General features: G+C 40.1%; 1 protein-coding gene across 33 annotated transcripts in view; it reads left to right on the top strand.

Moving 5' to 3' along the window:
- NCOA2 (nuclear receptor coactivator 2) overlaps window positions 1–14877 on the top strand; it is a 296302-nt gene extending 281425 nt beyond the window's left edge. For 20 of the 33 annotated variants that reach the window (XR_008504321.2, XR_010127229.1, XR_008504317.2 and 17 more), the window contains 4 exons: window positions 262–460; window positions 3070–3159; window positions 6929–7009; window positions 11018–14877. Coding sequence is in view for 13 of the 33 variants with exons in the window: in XM_054499894.2 (XP_054355869.2) it covers window positions 262–460; window positions 3070–3159; window positions 11018–11029 (301 nt within the window). In the remaining 20 variants the exon portion in view is untranslated. The remainder of the gene's footprint in view (window positions 1–261; window positions 461–3069; window positions 3160–6928; window positions 7010–11017) is intronic. The other 13 variants (XM_054499894.2, XM_054499895.2, XM_054499898.2 and 10 more) reach the window with 1 other exon arrangement.
- The last annotated feature ends 504 nt before the right edge of the window (window positions 14878–15381 follow it).

The raw sequence follows: 15381 nt of genomic DNA, 5'->3' as shown, positions 1-15381 counted from the left end.
ACAGGTAGTCTATAGAAAGTTTCCCTGGTGATCATTTATCACAGCAACACACAGAATTGCCCCCACAGCTTCATTGAATGCCACTTCCCCTGCTGTCTCAGGCTTCAGCAAGCCCACCACCTGCCGGCCGTCTCAGCCTGGGTTCATGCAGTTCAGATTTATTCACTCAGAGTAAACGCCTGAGTAACAAGTGCCCTGAACTGCCTGCCTCTGGATACCAGCAAGCTATAACATTCATTCAATCTTTCCATTGTATTCCAGCATGTTTTCCCAGCAGTCCCCACCACACTTTGGGCAGCAAGCAAACACCAGCATGTACAGTAACAACATGAACATCAATGTGTCCATGGCGACCAACACAGGTGGCATGAGCAGCATGAACCAGATGACAGGACAGATCAGCATGACCTCAGTGACCTCCGTGCCTACGTCGGGGCTGTCCTCCATGGGTCCCGAGCAGGTGAGCACCCAAGGAGAAGCAACCCAGTGGCTTCAGATCACAGCTTTTTGTCTACTTCTGCATCAAATATATCTTTCCACGTATCTAACTTTAGCCACCAACTCCCACATTTACTTTGAGGAGTGTTTTTCACCCTTCACCTGTGTTAGTGACATTAATAAAAATCTTTGTTAATGATTAAATAAACAGAAAGGATTCCTGATTGCTTGAGGAGCTTTTAAAATATTTCATAACTTTCTTATCATTGACATTTTTCTCTTGAGGAATTCACCAGTATCTAAAATGAATCTCTAAAGATGAAATAGTGAGTGTACTTTTAAAATAGCTTTATTTGGGGGTTATCATTTGGGGGGTTTTTGTATTGTTTTGTTTTGTTTGAGACAGAGTCTCACTCTATCACCTAGGCTGGAGCACAGTGGCGCTATCTTGGCTCACTGCAACCTCCGTCTCCTGGCTCAAGCAGTCCTCCCACCTCAGCCTCCTGGGTAGCTGGGATTATAGGCACATACTACCATGCCTGGCTAGAGGATTATAGTTTAATAATGGATTTATTTCTAAGTGTAAAACCAGATGAAAAGCAAAGGCCAAACTACCTGCCATCCAGTTAGTTTGAAATGATCCTTCATTTATGCAAAGAGACAGACACAGGTAATCCAAAAACTATTCTTTTTACTTTGGAACGTGAAGGCAATGATTTTTTAAAATAATTGTTTTACGTTGAACAACATCAAAATGATTCTGTTCCTAACTTCACTAGATGGCAGAGAGACTCAAAGCATTTGAGATAGCAGTAGCCAGCCTGGAATCCAAAAATCTGTGGCTGATTCAGAGGTAAAAGTAGAGGTTAATAATTGTACCATGGTATTTACAGAAGATCTTATTTTTAAAGGCCCAAAATGCTGACCACTCTACCACTGATCCTCAGTAGTTCACACAAATAAAAAATATGGCAAGACCTTGACTCTTATTTCATATAAGGAGAAAGTGCAGTATGGAAAGTGTAAATGACTTAAGCATGAAATCACTGACAGCTCTGTGAATGTCTGTTAGAACAAGATTGTGAGAATGGTGAAAGATTGAAGAGTTTGATTAGATCTATTTAATTCTAACATTAGTGGACCACAATTTTTGTGAAAATTTTAAGAACTATTACAGAGCTTTGGTGTTTTATTCTTTAAAACGAGTAATAAAAATGGGAAGTGGTACATGAGAAAATTTAAGGCCCTTTGCATTTTAAGAAGGTTGTGTGCTTGTAGTAATAACTTACACTTCTGTTGTTGAATTGATGGCAGTTAAATGCTTATTTGGATACATTAAGCAGACATAAAGAAATACAGACTTTTAGCCTGGCATGTTGGCTTGTGCCTATAATCCCAGCTACTCAGGAGGCTGAAGTGGGAAGATGGCTTGAAGCCAGGAATTCAAGACCCAGTCTGGGCAACATAGTAAGCCTCTGTCTCTGAAGAAAAAAAAAAAAAAAAAATGTTTAAATTAGCTAGGCATGGTGGCAGGTGCCTATAGTTCCAGCTACTTGGGAAATTGAGGCTGGAGGATCTATTGAGCCCAAGAGTTTGAGGCTGCAGTGAGCCAAGATTGCACTACTGCACTCCAGCCTGGGTAACAGAGCAAGACCCTATCTCTTAAAATATATGCGTGTGTTTATAGAGAGATATCTATGCTTTTATTTCTTCAATGGAGAAATGTAGGGTTGATGTTTTATTTCCTGCAAAAATGGGCCACTAATGACTCCTTATTTGCTTGCTGAGGAAAAGCGTACAAAGTAAGGGTTACTGAGATAGTCTAGTGTAACACGATCTTAGTCCAATCTGCTCAGCAATGAATTGATGCATTTTTATTTGATATATTTTTAACAATCCAGATTGTTTTGAAACTTCTGCATGATTTTAAACCATTTGAATCCCATGGTTAATTTGGAAGCCCCAAGGCACAACTGCAGTGTGTCTTCCTACAAAAATCATTATTCTGTTAGCATTTGCACATTTACTTTCTAATGTGTAAAGAAATGTACAAATGCAAATGAATAATCCATTTGGTCAGAGTAAATTCACAAAGTCCAGCACTAGTTTGGGTATTCACACTTGCTCTTGATAATTAATAACTTGCCTAAGTAGCAAAGATGTCAGGAATTTCTCAGATGACTTCAAAGTCCCAAATGTGAGTCATTGGTCTAATTTGAATAAGCCAAGAAAGCATACTGGTTATGGCACAAAAATGGCTCTATTATTATTAAGTCAATTGAATTTGATTTCTGTACAACATGCAGATAAAGGTTAATTTTGAAGGCAGCTAGTATTTCATGAGTATTTTCATGTTCCTCTAGACTCCGCAAAATACGTACACGGGAGAGCTTGTGTAGGGATGGTTAATTTTGAAGGCAGCTAGTATTTCATGAGTATTTTCATGTTCCTCTAGACTCCGCAAAATACGTACACGGGAGAGCTTGTGTAGGGATGAGGCCATTGTTCTGCAGTTCCTTTTCCCCGTTTTTACACCCCTAAAAACAGAGGAGGGGCGGCGGCCACTTGTTTTCCAGTGCACTCTTGGACATTCTACTCTGCATAGCCACTGTCCTGTCTTCTTGTCCTCAGGTTAATGATCCTGCTCTGAGGGGAGGCAACCTGTTCCCAAACCAGCTGCCTGGAATGGATATGATTAAGCAGGAGGGAGACACAACACGGGTAAGAAAGAACAGTGAAATATATGAATATGGAAGTAAAGCAAACATGAATATTTGATAGACCAAAACTGGCATAGATATATTGTCAATCAGTGGATTAAAGATAGTTGTAAAATATCTTCTAGTTTCATCTGGCATACAGTGCTTTTGTATGAATGATTATTTCTTTAAGCTCATTTTAACTCAGCTGATGGTACCATATGAATTAAGAACACTAAATTTTTTTGTATTTATCTTTTTTTTCTATAATCTTCGTAGCCAACAAAAGAACAGTAATTTTGCCCTGGAATGATACCATGATAGCAAAGCAAGAAATAATGTGGCAAATAATTAGTTGTGTTAGGGCAAACTTTTATTTTTGCTATTTCTGAATTATAAGGCTAGATTTTTAGGAGGATTAAGAGGAATTAACTTACATTGTTCACTCCCTTAATTAAGTCTTCCTAAGGGTTTTCTGTATTTCATTGTGTTTAGGAACAATCTAGTACATTATTTATATTATTGCATTATTTGCCTATTACACCTTAAACACTTCTCTTTTTGTTTTGTTTTTTGTTTTTTTTTTGAGACAGTGTCTTGCTTTGTTGCCCAGGCTGGAATGCAGTGGCACAGTCTTGGCTCACTGCAACCTCCACCTCCTGGGTTCAAGCAACTCTCCTGCCTCAGCCTCTTGAGTAGCTGGCACACGCCACCATGCCTGGCTAATTTTTGTATTTTTAGTAGAGACGGGGTTTCACCGTGTTGGCCAGGCTGGTCTCCAACTCCTGACCTCAGGTGATCCACCCACCTCAGCCTCCCAAAGTGCTGGGATTATAGGCGTGAACCACCACACCTGGCCTATTAAACACTTGTTCTAAAGAGAATGATATTACCATGTTCAGCCAATGAAACTGTAGAATAATTAGTACTTAGACCTAATTGAAATGTGTACCTAGCAGCAGATCTCTTGCAGGAAGAGGTCTGAGCAGTTTGGCACATAGGTAAATGTGCCTGTGTGGCCCTTTAAGGTAAGGGATATTAACCCTTCACAGTAGGTAGCTCTTTTTTAAAAAATCCTATCCCATACAACCTGTTAAGTGGAAGAAAATATTTGCAAACCATTTATCCAACAAGGGACTAATATCTATAATATACAAAGAACTCAAGAGGAATAAAACAGATAGTCCCATTAAAAAGTGGGCAAAGTTTGTGACCAGCCTGGCCAACATAGTGAAACCCCATCTTTACTAAAAATACAAAAATTAGCCAGGTGTGGTGGCACGTGCCTGTAGTCCCAACTACTTGGGAGGCTGAGGCGGGAGAATCACTTGTACTTGGGAGGTGGAGGTTGCAGTGAGTGGAGACCATGCTATTGCACTCCAGCCTGGGTGACAGAGTGAGACTCCGTCTCAAAAAAAAAAAAGTGGACAAAGGACATGAATAGACATTTCTCAAAAGAAAACGTACAGATGGCCAGCAGATATATTAAAAATGCTCAGCATCAGTAATCGTCAGAGAAATACAAATAAAAACCATAAGGAGATACCATCTTACCCCAGTCAGAATGGCTATTATCAAAAACACAAAAAATAACAGATGTTGGCAAGATAGAGTAAAAAGGGAACTCTCATACACTGTTGGAATGTAAACTAGTAGAGCCAGTATGGAGATTTCTCAAAAAACTAAAAACAGAATTATCATTTGATCCAGGAGTCACACTGCTGGGTTTCTACCCAAAGGAAGAAAGGTCAGTATATCAAAGGGATACCTGCACTCTTGTGGTTATTGCAGCACTATTCACAATAGCAAAGATACAGAATCAACCTGTGTGTCCATCAGTGGATAAATGGATAAAGAAAATGTGGTACATATACACAGTGGAATACTATTTAGCCCTTAAAAAAATGAAATCATGTCATTTGCGGCAACATAGATGGAACTGGAGGTCATTATCTTAACTGAAATAAGGCAGGCACAAAAAGACAAATATCTATTGCATGTCCTTACATATGAGAGCTAGAAAATTTGTTCACATGGAAGTAGAGTGGAAAAATAGATAACAGAGACTGAGAAGGGTGACTGTGAGGGCAGGAGAGGAGGAAGAGAAGTGGATGAGAGGTTACAGACATACAGTTAGAAGGAATAAATGTAATGTTAGCAGAGTAGCATGACTGTAGTTAAAAATGTATTGCATCTGGGTAATGGACACCCTAAAACCCTGACTTGATCCCTCACTATGCATTATGTAATGAAATTTCACATGTACCCCCATAAATTTGTACAAATAAAAATAAAATAAAAAATCCTCTCCTGGCCAGGCGCAGTGGCTCAAGCCTGTAATCCCAATGCTTTCGGAGGCTGAGGCGGATGGATCACCTGAGGTCAAGAGTTTGAGACTAGCCTGGCTAACATGGTGAAACCTCACCTCTACTAAAAATACAAAGTTAGCCGGGTGTAGAAGCACACACCTGTAGTCCCAGCTACTCGGGAGGCTGAGATAAGAGAATTACTTGAACCTGGGAGGCGGAAGTTGTAGTGAGCCGAGATCATGCCATTGCACTCCAGCATGGGCGACAAGAGCAAAATTTTGTCTCCAAAAAAAAAAAAAAAAAATCCTCCCCCGGTAGAGAGAGTACAGGGTTGTTGTTCAGTTTCCTCCCCAAAAAAGTGGGTATTGGATGATTTGGTTAATACTAGCATTCAAGTTGAGAAAGTAATAGCATTAAATTTGCTCCAGATTTTAACTTATTGTGTGAATATTCTCCATGCGGTTTCTCTTGTTTTTAAGAATCACAGTCCCGAGTGGCAGAGGTGCCGGCTGTTGGTGGGAGTCCTGTAGATGTTGTCTGTATATACCTAGAGGGGCTGGTGTCTTTCCTGGTGCCAATCCTGTTCTCTCCTCCACTGAGTACAGGAAATGAGCGGCCACACAACTCAGTCGTGGCTTATGTGCAGAAGTTGAAATCAGGAATGCACTTCCCAGAACAGTGACGTTACTGATAATTGGGCTCCCAGAGAGGAGGGACCATTTTAACCCAAAAGTGCCAGGGAGCTCAGCCTCTGAGCACAACATATCTCTATGGGTGAAAAATGGATTTGGGAGGCCAGGCTTACGTCTCCCTCCCTGAATTCACCACAGTGAGATTAGACCTCCCTGCCTCACCCTTCATCATGTGGCTGCATGCCAGCCAGCCTAGGCCAGGGCTCCAGCAGAGCAAGTGCCCCGAGAAAGCCACTCCGTAGGTTAAGGCCCTCAAATATTGCATGGGCCCCATCTGCCACCCCTGTCTCCCAAGAGCCTCAGGAATTGACCTCCCCTGCCTTGTGCTCTTTCTTCAGCTGCCATGTAACCTCCAAGAAGAAGAGACTCACCTACTATAAAAGCAGAACACTGAGATGGTCCCAGATTCTGCCTTTTAAAAAAATTACACAAACAACCAACATGTACTGAGCATTTACTGCAAGCCTATTCTCTATTAAAAGTTTTGTTTAGATTCCCTCATTTAAACCACACCACAACTGTCTGGTAGAGCTACTGTTTCGAGAGTTTAATGACTCGATCAAGGTCTTACAACACTGGGAAGTAAATCCAGGCCGGCTGACCCCAAATACGCATTCTTAACCCCTGCACCCTCCTGCTACTTCCCTGAAGGGAACACTGAGGGCTTGTGAGATTTTTCTAAGGGGTTTTATGCAGGTAGCATTGGAGAAGGCCAACAAGGGATAATTTCCTTCTTTGGTGCCTTCTCTATTTATTTGGTGCTTTCTCTATTTCTCCCTTCTCTATTTAGATCTTGAAGGGACAAGAAAGATACTCATAAACAATGTGGACAGACAGTAAATATTCAGCTACATTTTGGAAGCATCATCAGGTGACGCATTGGGATTCTTCATCTCAGGAGGGAGGAACCTCCCAGAGCGAGGGAAGGGAATGAACGTTTCGGCCTCGAATTTACCAGGGACAGTGCCAGGCCCTTCATAGATATTTAAGGTTCCCCACCATTTCAGATGAGGAGACTGAATCTCAGAGGATGAGATAATTTATGCAGGGCTACCAGCTAGCCTGAAGACTTAGAGAACTGGTGACCCAGACCAACCAAGGTAGAAAGTGCCCGGCTGGGGGTTTAGGGGTAGGCCTGCAACCAGCCCTGTGGTGCGGGCCGCACGGCAGGCTGGCAGGACCAGGGGTTCACCTTCACGTGCGTCCTAGTGGCCCATGGGGGCCCTTTAAACCCAAAATGGAAAGAGTAGTGTTAGGATGTAAGACATCAATTTTCAGTAAATACAGGATGTTCTCTCTTCCCAGCAAAGGCGTCTTTCAGGTGAGGCACAGTGGGTGGCACGCTTGTAGTCACAGCTACTCAGGTGGCTTGAGGCCAGGAGTTCTAGGCTGCAATGAGCTATGACTACACCTGTGAACAGCCACTGCACTCCAGCCTGGGCGACACAGCGCCTCTCTGTTACCGTCTTGCTCAGGCCACTGATAACCTCGTCAACTTTCACTGTTTTTTTCTAGTCCCCCTCTTGAATCTGCCTCATCCACCTGCACTTTCTTCATGCTGATTGTTAAGGCCAGAGAGCAGTCTGTCATAGAGACGTGTTTGCTTTAGAGAATAATCTGTATAGGATATCCCTTTTCATTCATCAGAAATAACCGGAAGTTACTTGCATTTGTCACCGTGCTACTTATGTGCACGTTAATAGGGGTTCAGTCATCATCCCGTGTTTCCGTAATAAGCTCTGCTGCTGTTATGAATCAAGGAGCTTTTTCCAGAATTTTTTTTTTTTTTGAGACAGAGTCTGTGTCGACCAAGCTAGAGTGCAGTGGCGTGATGTCGGCTCACTGCAGCCTCTGTCTCCCAGGTTCAAGCGAATCTCCTGCCTCCACTTCCCAAGTAGCTGGATTACAGGCCCATGCCACCACACCCAGCTAATTTTTGTATTTTTAGTAGAGACAGGGTCTCACCATGTTGGCCAGGCTGCTCTCGAACTGCTGACCTCAAATGATCCGCCTGCCTCGGCCTCCCAAAGTGCTGGGATTACAGGCGTGAGCCACTGTGCCCTGCTCTTTTCCAGAATTGTTATTGGTAATCTGGTTCTATTTGTTGAACAAGATACTACTGTCATCCATTTTTTTTTTTTTTTTTTTTTTGAGACAGAGTCTCGCTCTATCGCCTAGGCTGGAGTGCAGTGGCGCAGTCTCAGCTCACTGCAAGCTCCGCCTCCCAGGTTCACGCCATTCTGCTGCCTCAGCCTCCCGAGTAGCTGGGACTACAGGTGCCCGCCACCATGCCCAGCTAATTTTTTTGTATTTTTAGTAGAGACGGGGTTTCACCGTGTTAGCCAGGATGGTCTCGATCTCCTGACCTCATGATCCGCCCATCTCAGCCTCCTAAAGTGCTGAGATTACAGGCATGAGCCACTGCGCCTGGCCCTGTCATCCATTTTTAATTGACTCTGTTCCATTTATCTTGAATTGGAAATTATAATGGTACCTTGCTTTAAGCAGAGCTAGTACGTACAACCGTAGACTTACCAAAAATATATATTTAGAGAAGGGCAGTTATTTGACCTAACCAGAAGATTCTTCCTTTTATAAGAACTTACAGTATTTCTTTATATTTTAGATATATTTAAATAGATTAAAATTGAGTTTACTGCTCAGCAGCATGGTTCTCTTGTAATTACTTGTATTCACTAGTGTTATGAAAATTGATTACTAATAGGGTCGGCTTTTAGTTGATGATGATGGTGATAGTGGTGATGACATTTACTGAGCACTTATGATGTTCCAAGAACTATTTAAACACTTCATGTGCATCATTTTGTTTAATCCTTACAACCATCCTAAGAAGTATTAGGTACATAATGGACCCCACCCCTAAAGTGACACAGCCAGGGTACACCCCAGGCAGCGCGACTCCAGAGGTGTGTGCGGAGCACAGCATTCTCCTTCATCAAACTGATTGTGGCCGGTGGCTGCTCATTGATGTTAGTCCATGCCAGAGAATACTGCCTTACACAGTTTCTAAGCCTCAGAAACGCAATAGGTATAAATACGTCTCCGGGAGGCTGAGGCAGGAGAATTGCTTTAACCTGGGAGTCGGAGGTTGCAGTGAGCCGAGATGGCATCACTGCACTCCAGCCTGGGCAACAAGAGCGAAACTCCATCTCCAAAAATAAATAAATAAATAAATAAATACTTCTCAGTAGACTTTCTTTTTCTAGACTAACTGGAAAATTGAGGGTTTTTCATATTTTAATCAGCACCTTGGAGTGTTTTTTTATGAAATCATGAAAGTGACACAAGTTAGGAATACGTATCTATTCAGCTTTATATTATAAAGTATGCTAAATGTTCTTCTCTGAGAAGAAGTAAAATCACAGGTATTCTAAGCTCATTTTTTAAGCTTAGGAGAATTGTGCACCTGACCAGGGGCTAATGTAATTCCACCTTTGGCCACTAGAACTCATGATCTGGCAATATTTCCCCCAGAACTCTCTTTTTGGAGTGCTAAGGTAAAATAGATTATTTGGAGCTGGCTTCCTCTCTAATCTTACTTAAATTAGATAATTTCTAATGGCCCTGATGGGCTAGAATTCTGTGTCTAAATATCTAAATCCCAGAAGCAATTGTTCCCAAAGCAGACAGTATTTCCACTAACAGAACTCAGATCATGTTGTTATTTGTAGTAATTTGATTTGTAGCAAGGTACAATTATAATCTCCAGTGTTGTCTGCCTTGCCTAGTCAGGCAATTTCTGTGATAGCAGTGACCAAGAATGTCTTGTTGTGGATCTATCCCAGCACCTTAGCATATAATAGATGCTGAATTAATATTTGCTGAGTGAATGAAAACTTTTGGAAGGAAGATAGTCGGTAGCCAAAGAAAATCATTGACAGACATATTTGCACCAACCAAAGAAACAGCGCCACATAACTTGCTCACTATAACCTTTGGTATTCAGTCATTCACATCATCAGCACATAGCAGCCAAAAACCAGCAAGAACACCCCAAGAGGCCGGGTGCAGTGCCTCACACCTGTAATCCCAGCATTTCGAGAGGCCAAGTTGGGCAGATCACCTGAGGTCAGGAGTTTGGGACCAGCCTGGCCAACATGGTGAAACCCCATCTCTACTAAAAATACAAAAATTAGACACGATGGTGGGCGCCTGTAGTCCCAGCTACTTGGGAGGCCAAAGCTGGAGAATCACTTGAACCAGAAATGGGAGTTGCAGTGAGCTGAGATAGCACCACTGCACTCCAGCCTGGGCAACAGAGCAAGACTGCGTCTCAAAAAAAAAAAAAAAAAAAAAAAAAAAAGAACGCTCCAGGAGTCAAAACCCATCATGATCTAGCTTGCTGAAGCCAGGGAGAACACACCCAGAGAACCTTGGGAGTATCTGATTAGGGAAAATCAGGAGGGCCATTTTATAGAAGAAGGGTTTGTACTGGATGAATTTGAGGAAGAATTAGGAAGCAGTGGCCCCTTCTGGATCAGATGCTGCCAAAAAGCAGCTGGGTGAATTGTTCAGTCATCTTTATTGAAGGTGGGAGAAATGAAATTGAGCTAGGATGTTGTTGGTTGGAAAGCGATCATTAAGGAGAGATTCATCATCCATTTGCAGACGATGGCTTGCAAGAAATAGCATGTAGGATTCGCTGGGCTCCTCCTTGGCTCCTGGAAGCATTGTGTGGAGGGAGGAATGGCGCCCTCTGCCTGTTCACCTCCACATCGAATGTACTCATCCAGATGCGGCCTCTGTGATTTGCTTTATTGAAAACAGTCAGGAATTTTGATGTTTTTGTGATGGGCTTTATGATGGTTTTTTCAAAACCTCAAAGATATTTCACAACTTTTTATCTGTTTTCCTACAGAAATATTGCTGACACTGCTGAAGCCAGTTGCTTCTTCAGCTGACCGGGCTCACTTGCTCAAAACACTTCCAGTCTGGAGAGCTGTGTCTATTTGTTTCAACCCAACTGACCTGCCAGCCAGTTCTGCTAGAGCAGACAGGCCTGGCCCTGGTTCCCAGGGTGGCGTCCACTCAGCTGTGGCAGGAGGAGCTGCCTCTTCTCTTTGACAGTCTGAAGCTCGCATCCAGACAGTCGCTCAGTCTGTTCACTGCATTCACCTTAGTGCAACTTAGATCTCTCCTGCAAAAGTAAATGTTGACAGGCAAATTTCATACCCATGTCAGATTGAATGTATTTAAATGTATGTATTTAAAGGAGAACCATGCTCTTGTTCTGTTCCTGTTCGGTTCCAGACACTGGTTTCTTGCTTTGTTTTCCCTGGCTAACAGTCTAGTGCAAAAGATAAAGATTTTATCTGGGGGAAAGAAAAGAATTTTTTAAAAAATTAAACTAAAGATGTTTTAAGCTAAAGCCTGAATTTGGGATGGAAGCAGGACAGACACCGTGGACAGCGCTGTATTTACAGACACACCCAGTGCGTGAAGACCAACAAAGTCACAGTCGTATCTCTAGAAAGCTCTAAAGACCATGTTGGAAAGTGTCTCCAGTTACTGAACAGATGAAAAGGAGCCTGTGAGAGGGCTGTTAACATTAGCAAATATTTTTTCCTTGTTTTTTCTTTGTTAAAACCAAACTGGTTCACCTGAATCATGAATCGAGAAGAAATAATTTTCATTTCTAAATTAAGTCCCTTTTAGTTTGATCAGACAGCTTGAATCAGCATCTCTTCTTCCCTGTCAGCCTGACTCTTCCCTTCCCCTCTCTCATTCCCCATACTCCCTACTTTCATTCCTTTTTTAAAAAATAATATAAGCTACAGAAACCAGGTAAGCCCTTTATTTCCTTAAATGTTTTGCCAGCCACTTACCAATTGCTAAGTATTGAATTTCAGAAAAAAAAGAAAAAACGCATTTACTGGCAAGGAGAAGAGCAAAGTTAAGACTTGATACCGATCGAGCTAAGGATACCTGCTTTGGAAGCATGTTTATTCTGTTCCCCAGCAACTCTGGCCTCCAAAATGGGAGAAAACGCCAGTGTGTTTAAATTGATAGCAGATATCACGACAGATTTAACCTCTGCCATGTGTTTTTTATTTTGTTTTTTAGCAGTGCTGACTAAGCCGAAGTTTTGTAAGGTACATAAAATCCAATTTATATGTAAACAAGCAATAATTTAAGTTGAGAACTTATGTGTTTTAATTGTATAATTTTTGTGAGGTATACATATTGTGGAATTGACTCAAAAATGAGGTACTTCAGTATTAAATTAGATATCTTCATAGCAATGTCTCCTAAAGGTGTTTTGTAAAGGATATCAATGCCTTGATTAGACCTAATTTGTAGACTTAAGACTTTTTATTTTCTAAACCTTGTGATTCTGCTTATAAGTCATTTATCTAATCTATATGATATGCAGCCGCTGTAGGAACCAATTCTTGATTTTTATATGTTTATATTCTTTCTTAATGAACCTTAGAAAGACTACATGTTACTAAGCAGGCCACTTTTATGGTTGTTTTTCTTGCCCACTCTGGTAGGGGAATAATCTTTTATTAATAGGTGTCAGTTTCAGACAACTGCAATACCAAGAAACTGATGACCTTTTTTGAGCTATTTCTCCTTAACCCCCAATACCTTTCTTACCTAAATTTCAGAATGATATCTTTTTGATGTCTGAAAAGCAAAGCATTTTATAATATCTCATTAGCCAGGCTTTTTAGGAACAGAGAAGTTTTTCCTTGAAATTTGATTGTTTATTTGTGGCAGGGTGAAAAATGTACAAACTACCCCTATTTATACTTATATCTCTCTCTATATGTACAGATTATGGAAATATAGAAAGAGATATAGCCCAAAGATAGATGGTAAGTAGACAGTCTGAAAATGTTGCTCCATACTAAAGAAACTTTCTGGAAATTTGCATTTTGCTACTTTTTTCCACTTGAGAGGGGTCTCAATACAGGGAGGTGGCCAAGGAACAGCACTTCTCAGTGGCCACCAGTTCATATATCCCCTCAAAAGGCTCTACTTTTCTCCACCAAACCATTGGGTTGCCCAACTGTGATGGAAAAAACAAGCAGATGTTGACCCGGAACTCCAGGACCTCCCCGTGGGCTGAGGCTCATGTGGCATACAATTCAGTGTGACCAGTTTTAATGTTTAGAAATATGTGAATTAGAATGACTTTTAACTTCACACAGCACAAAAGAGAAATGGAGTTTAAACTGGATTTGTTTTGAGTTTCAAGTCCCTTTTCACTACAACACCGTCCAAAACTATCTACCTATCTCTTCTTTTTTATCCATCTGCCTGCTGTATTTTAATGTCAATCCTAATTCAGGCAAATCCGCAACTTCATGATACTGGTAATTTATAATAATTCATGATCATTGCTGTTTTGAAGGAAAAGAAATGATAAATTCTCTTACGGTTTCAATCAGGTAATGGATTTTGTTTTACATCTAGTTAGGAGAAGAAAAGTAAGTGAAGGAATCCTCTGATCATATTGATCACTATAGAAGCAAAAGCCAAATCAGTTCCCTTCATTATCAGTATTTCTCATGCTGTACACAATAAATTTGTTAGACTGAGTACTTGGTTTTTGTTTAATAGAACAAATAATCAGTGTTTCACTTATATTACTAAATGTGAAAAACATAATGTGAAAAGTATACATACATTAACTTGGTTGTAAAACTCATTTTAAGTGTTCATGTAATGTGGTAAGTTTAAAAAGTGAAGTGAGCTGTTTTACTATAATGAATTCGTTTGACTCAAAGATTAAAATGCCCCTCCCCCTATGTGTATCTCTTATGGCCTGTAATAATCGAAAGCAATGTTTTTGCAGTTTATATAATGCAATTTTTAATCTGTGTTCAAAAATGGAGTTCATATGGGCTTAACACATGAAATGGGTGGCACAGATCCACTTGCAGAACCCAAAGATACACAATCAATTTTGAAATGCAACTTAAGCCATTAATTGTTGGTGTGAATTTAAAATTTTCTAGTGTTTGTATGGTAGTATGCTGCCTAAGAGCAAAGCATTCTCTGCACAAAAGAAAATTACTGTAGTGGCTTCGATTTTAATTAGAATTTTCTCCCTGGTGTTTCTTTATAGACTAAAACAAAATCTTTTAAGTTTCTTACTACAGGTAAAAGCTATGTGCAAGAACCTCAAAATGCTAAAATCTAGCATAATGCCTTAGATCTGTTTTTAAGTCTTGTATATTCCTACATAGCTGTCCGATGTATTATATTTGTATAGTGAATTGTGTACAATTTTTGAATAAGTGCATCATCACTTAACCTTTATGTTGTTTGAATAGTGATGATGATACATTTCTTCAAACATTTAACTGTCATTTTTTTTCTTTGTCATTTGTGAGTTTTATTTGTACAGTTCCTCATGAAGTTGCATCTGAGATGTGTGTATATGAAAAGATTATACAAGGGTAAAATTAAGCAATATATTAACTATGGTTCTTCAGGAGAAAGCTTACAGTGTTTCAGGTTGTGATTTATTTTCAAAATGGAGTTGACTCTGAACATCACTTTGTTCACCTGCATTGATGTTTGTATTTCTAGTGTGAGCAGTTTATGCAAAGGTAGATATATTCAGAGAAATTTTAAATACATTTATGCAAGTTAATATTGCTTTGCTGATGCTATTTGCTTATTTGATGTTAAATAATGCTATTGTAAATAAAGAATTCTGTTGTTATTGCATCATTTAATAAATTTTAATGCCTTCGGGTTTTACATGGCTTTAGAGATTTTAATGGTTTATATTGTATCTTCTTTCATAATTGCATTTAAAAAGACGTTGTAATTTAATAATTTATATTTATATGGTAGTTGACACTGTTCACAGCACCTTAACATTTAATTCTTCCAATAACCCATTTTATAAATTTTTACATTTGAAATAAAGGATTATCTGATAACTTAATGGCAAATATAAGCCACATCTAGTTCCATTGAGTCCTAGATGACTCTTCACCATACTGTTCCACCTTCCACTCCCAAATCTCCAGACACATTTATAAGAATAATGTGGACTTCTGACTGGCTTAGGAAGGTCGTATCACACATTAGAATATCCATAATGGTTTAGAAGTTGATAAGCAGTACAAGTACAGTACCTGAAACCTAGATCATAAACTATGTGAAATATTAGGAAATACAACCTGGAATTGTACTTTTAAAAGATCCCCCAAAAAATGATTAGAAAACTATATCAATGTTATTAACTATTTTAACAGA

The sequence above is a fragment of the Pongo pygmaeus genome, chromosome 7 (genome assembly GCF_028885625.2).
Source record: "Pongo pygmaeus isolate AG05252 chromosome 7, NHGRI_mPonPyg2-v2.0_pri, whole genome shotgun sequence".
Classification (NCBI taxonomy): Eukaryota; Metazoa; Chordata; class Mammalia; order Primates; family Hominidae; genus Pongo; species Pongo pygmaeus.
This window is presented reverse-complemented; position numbering and strand designations above follow the sequence as displayed.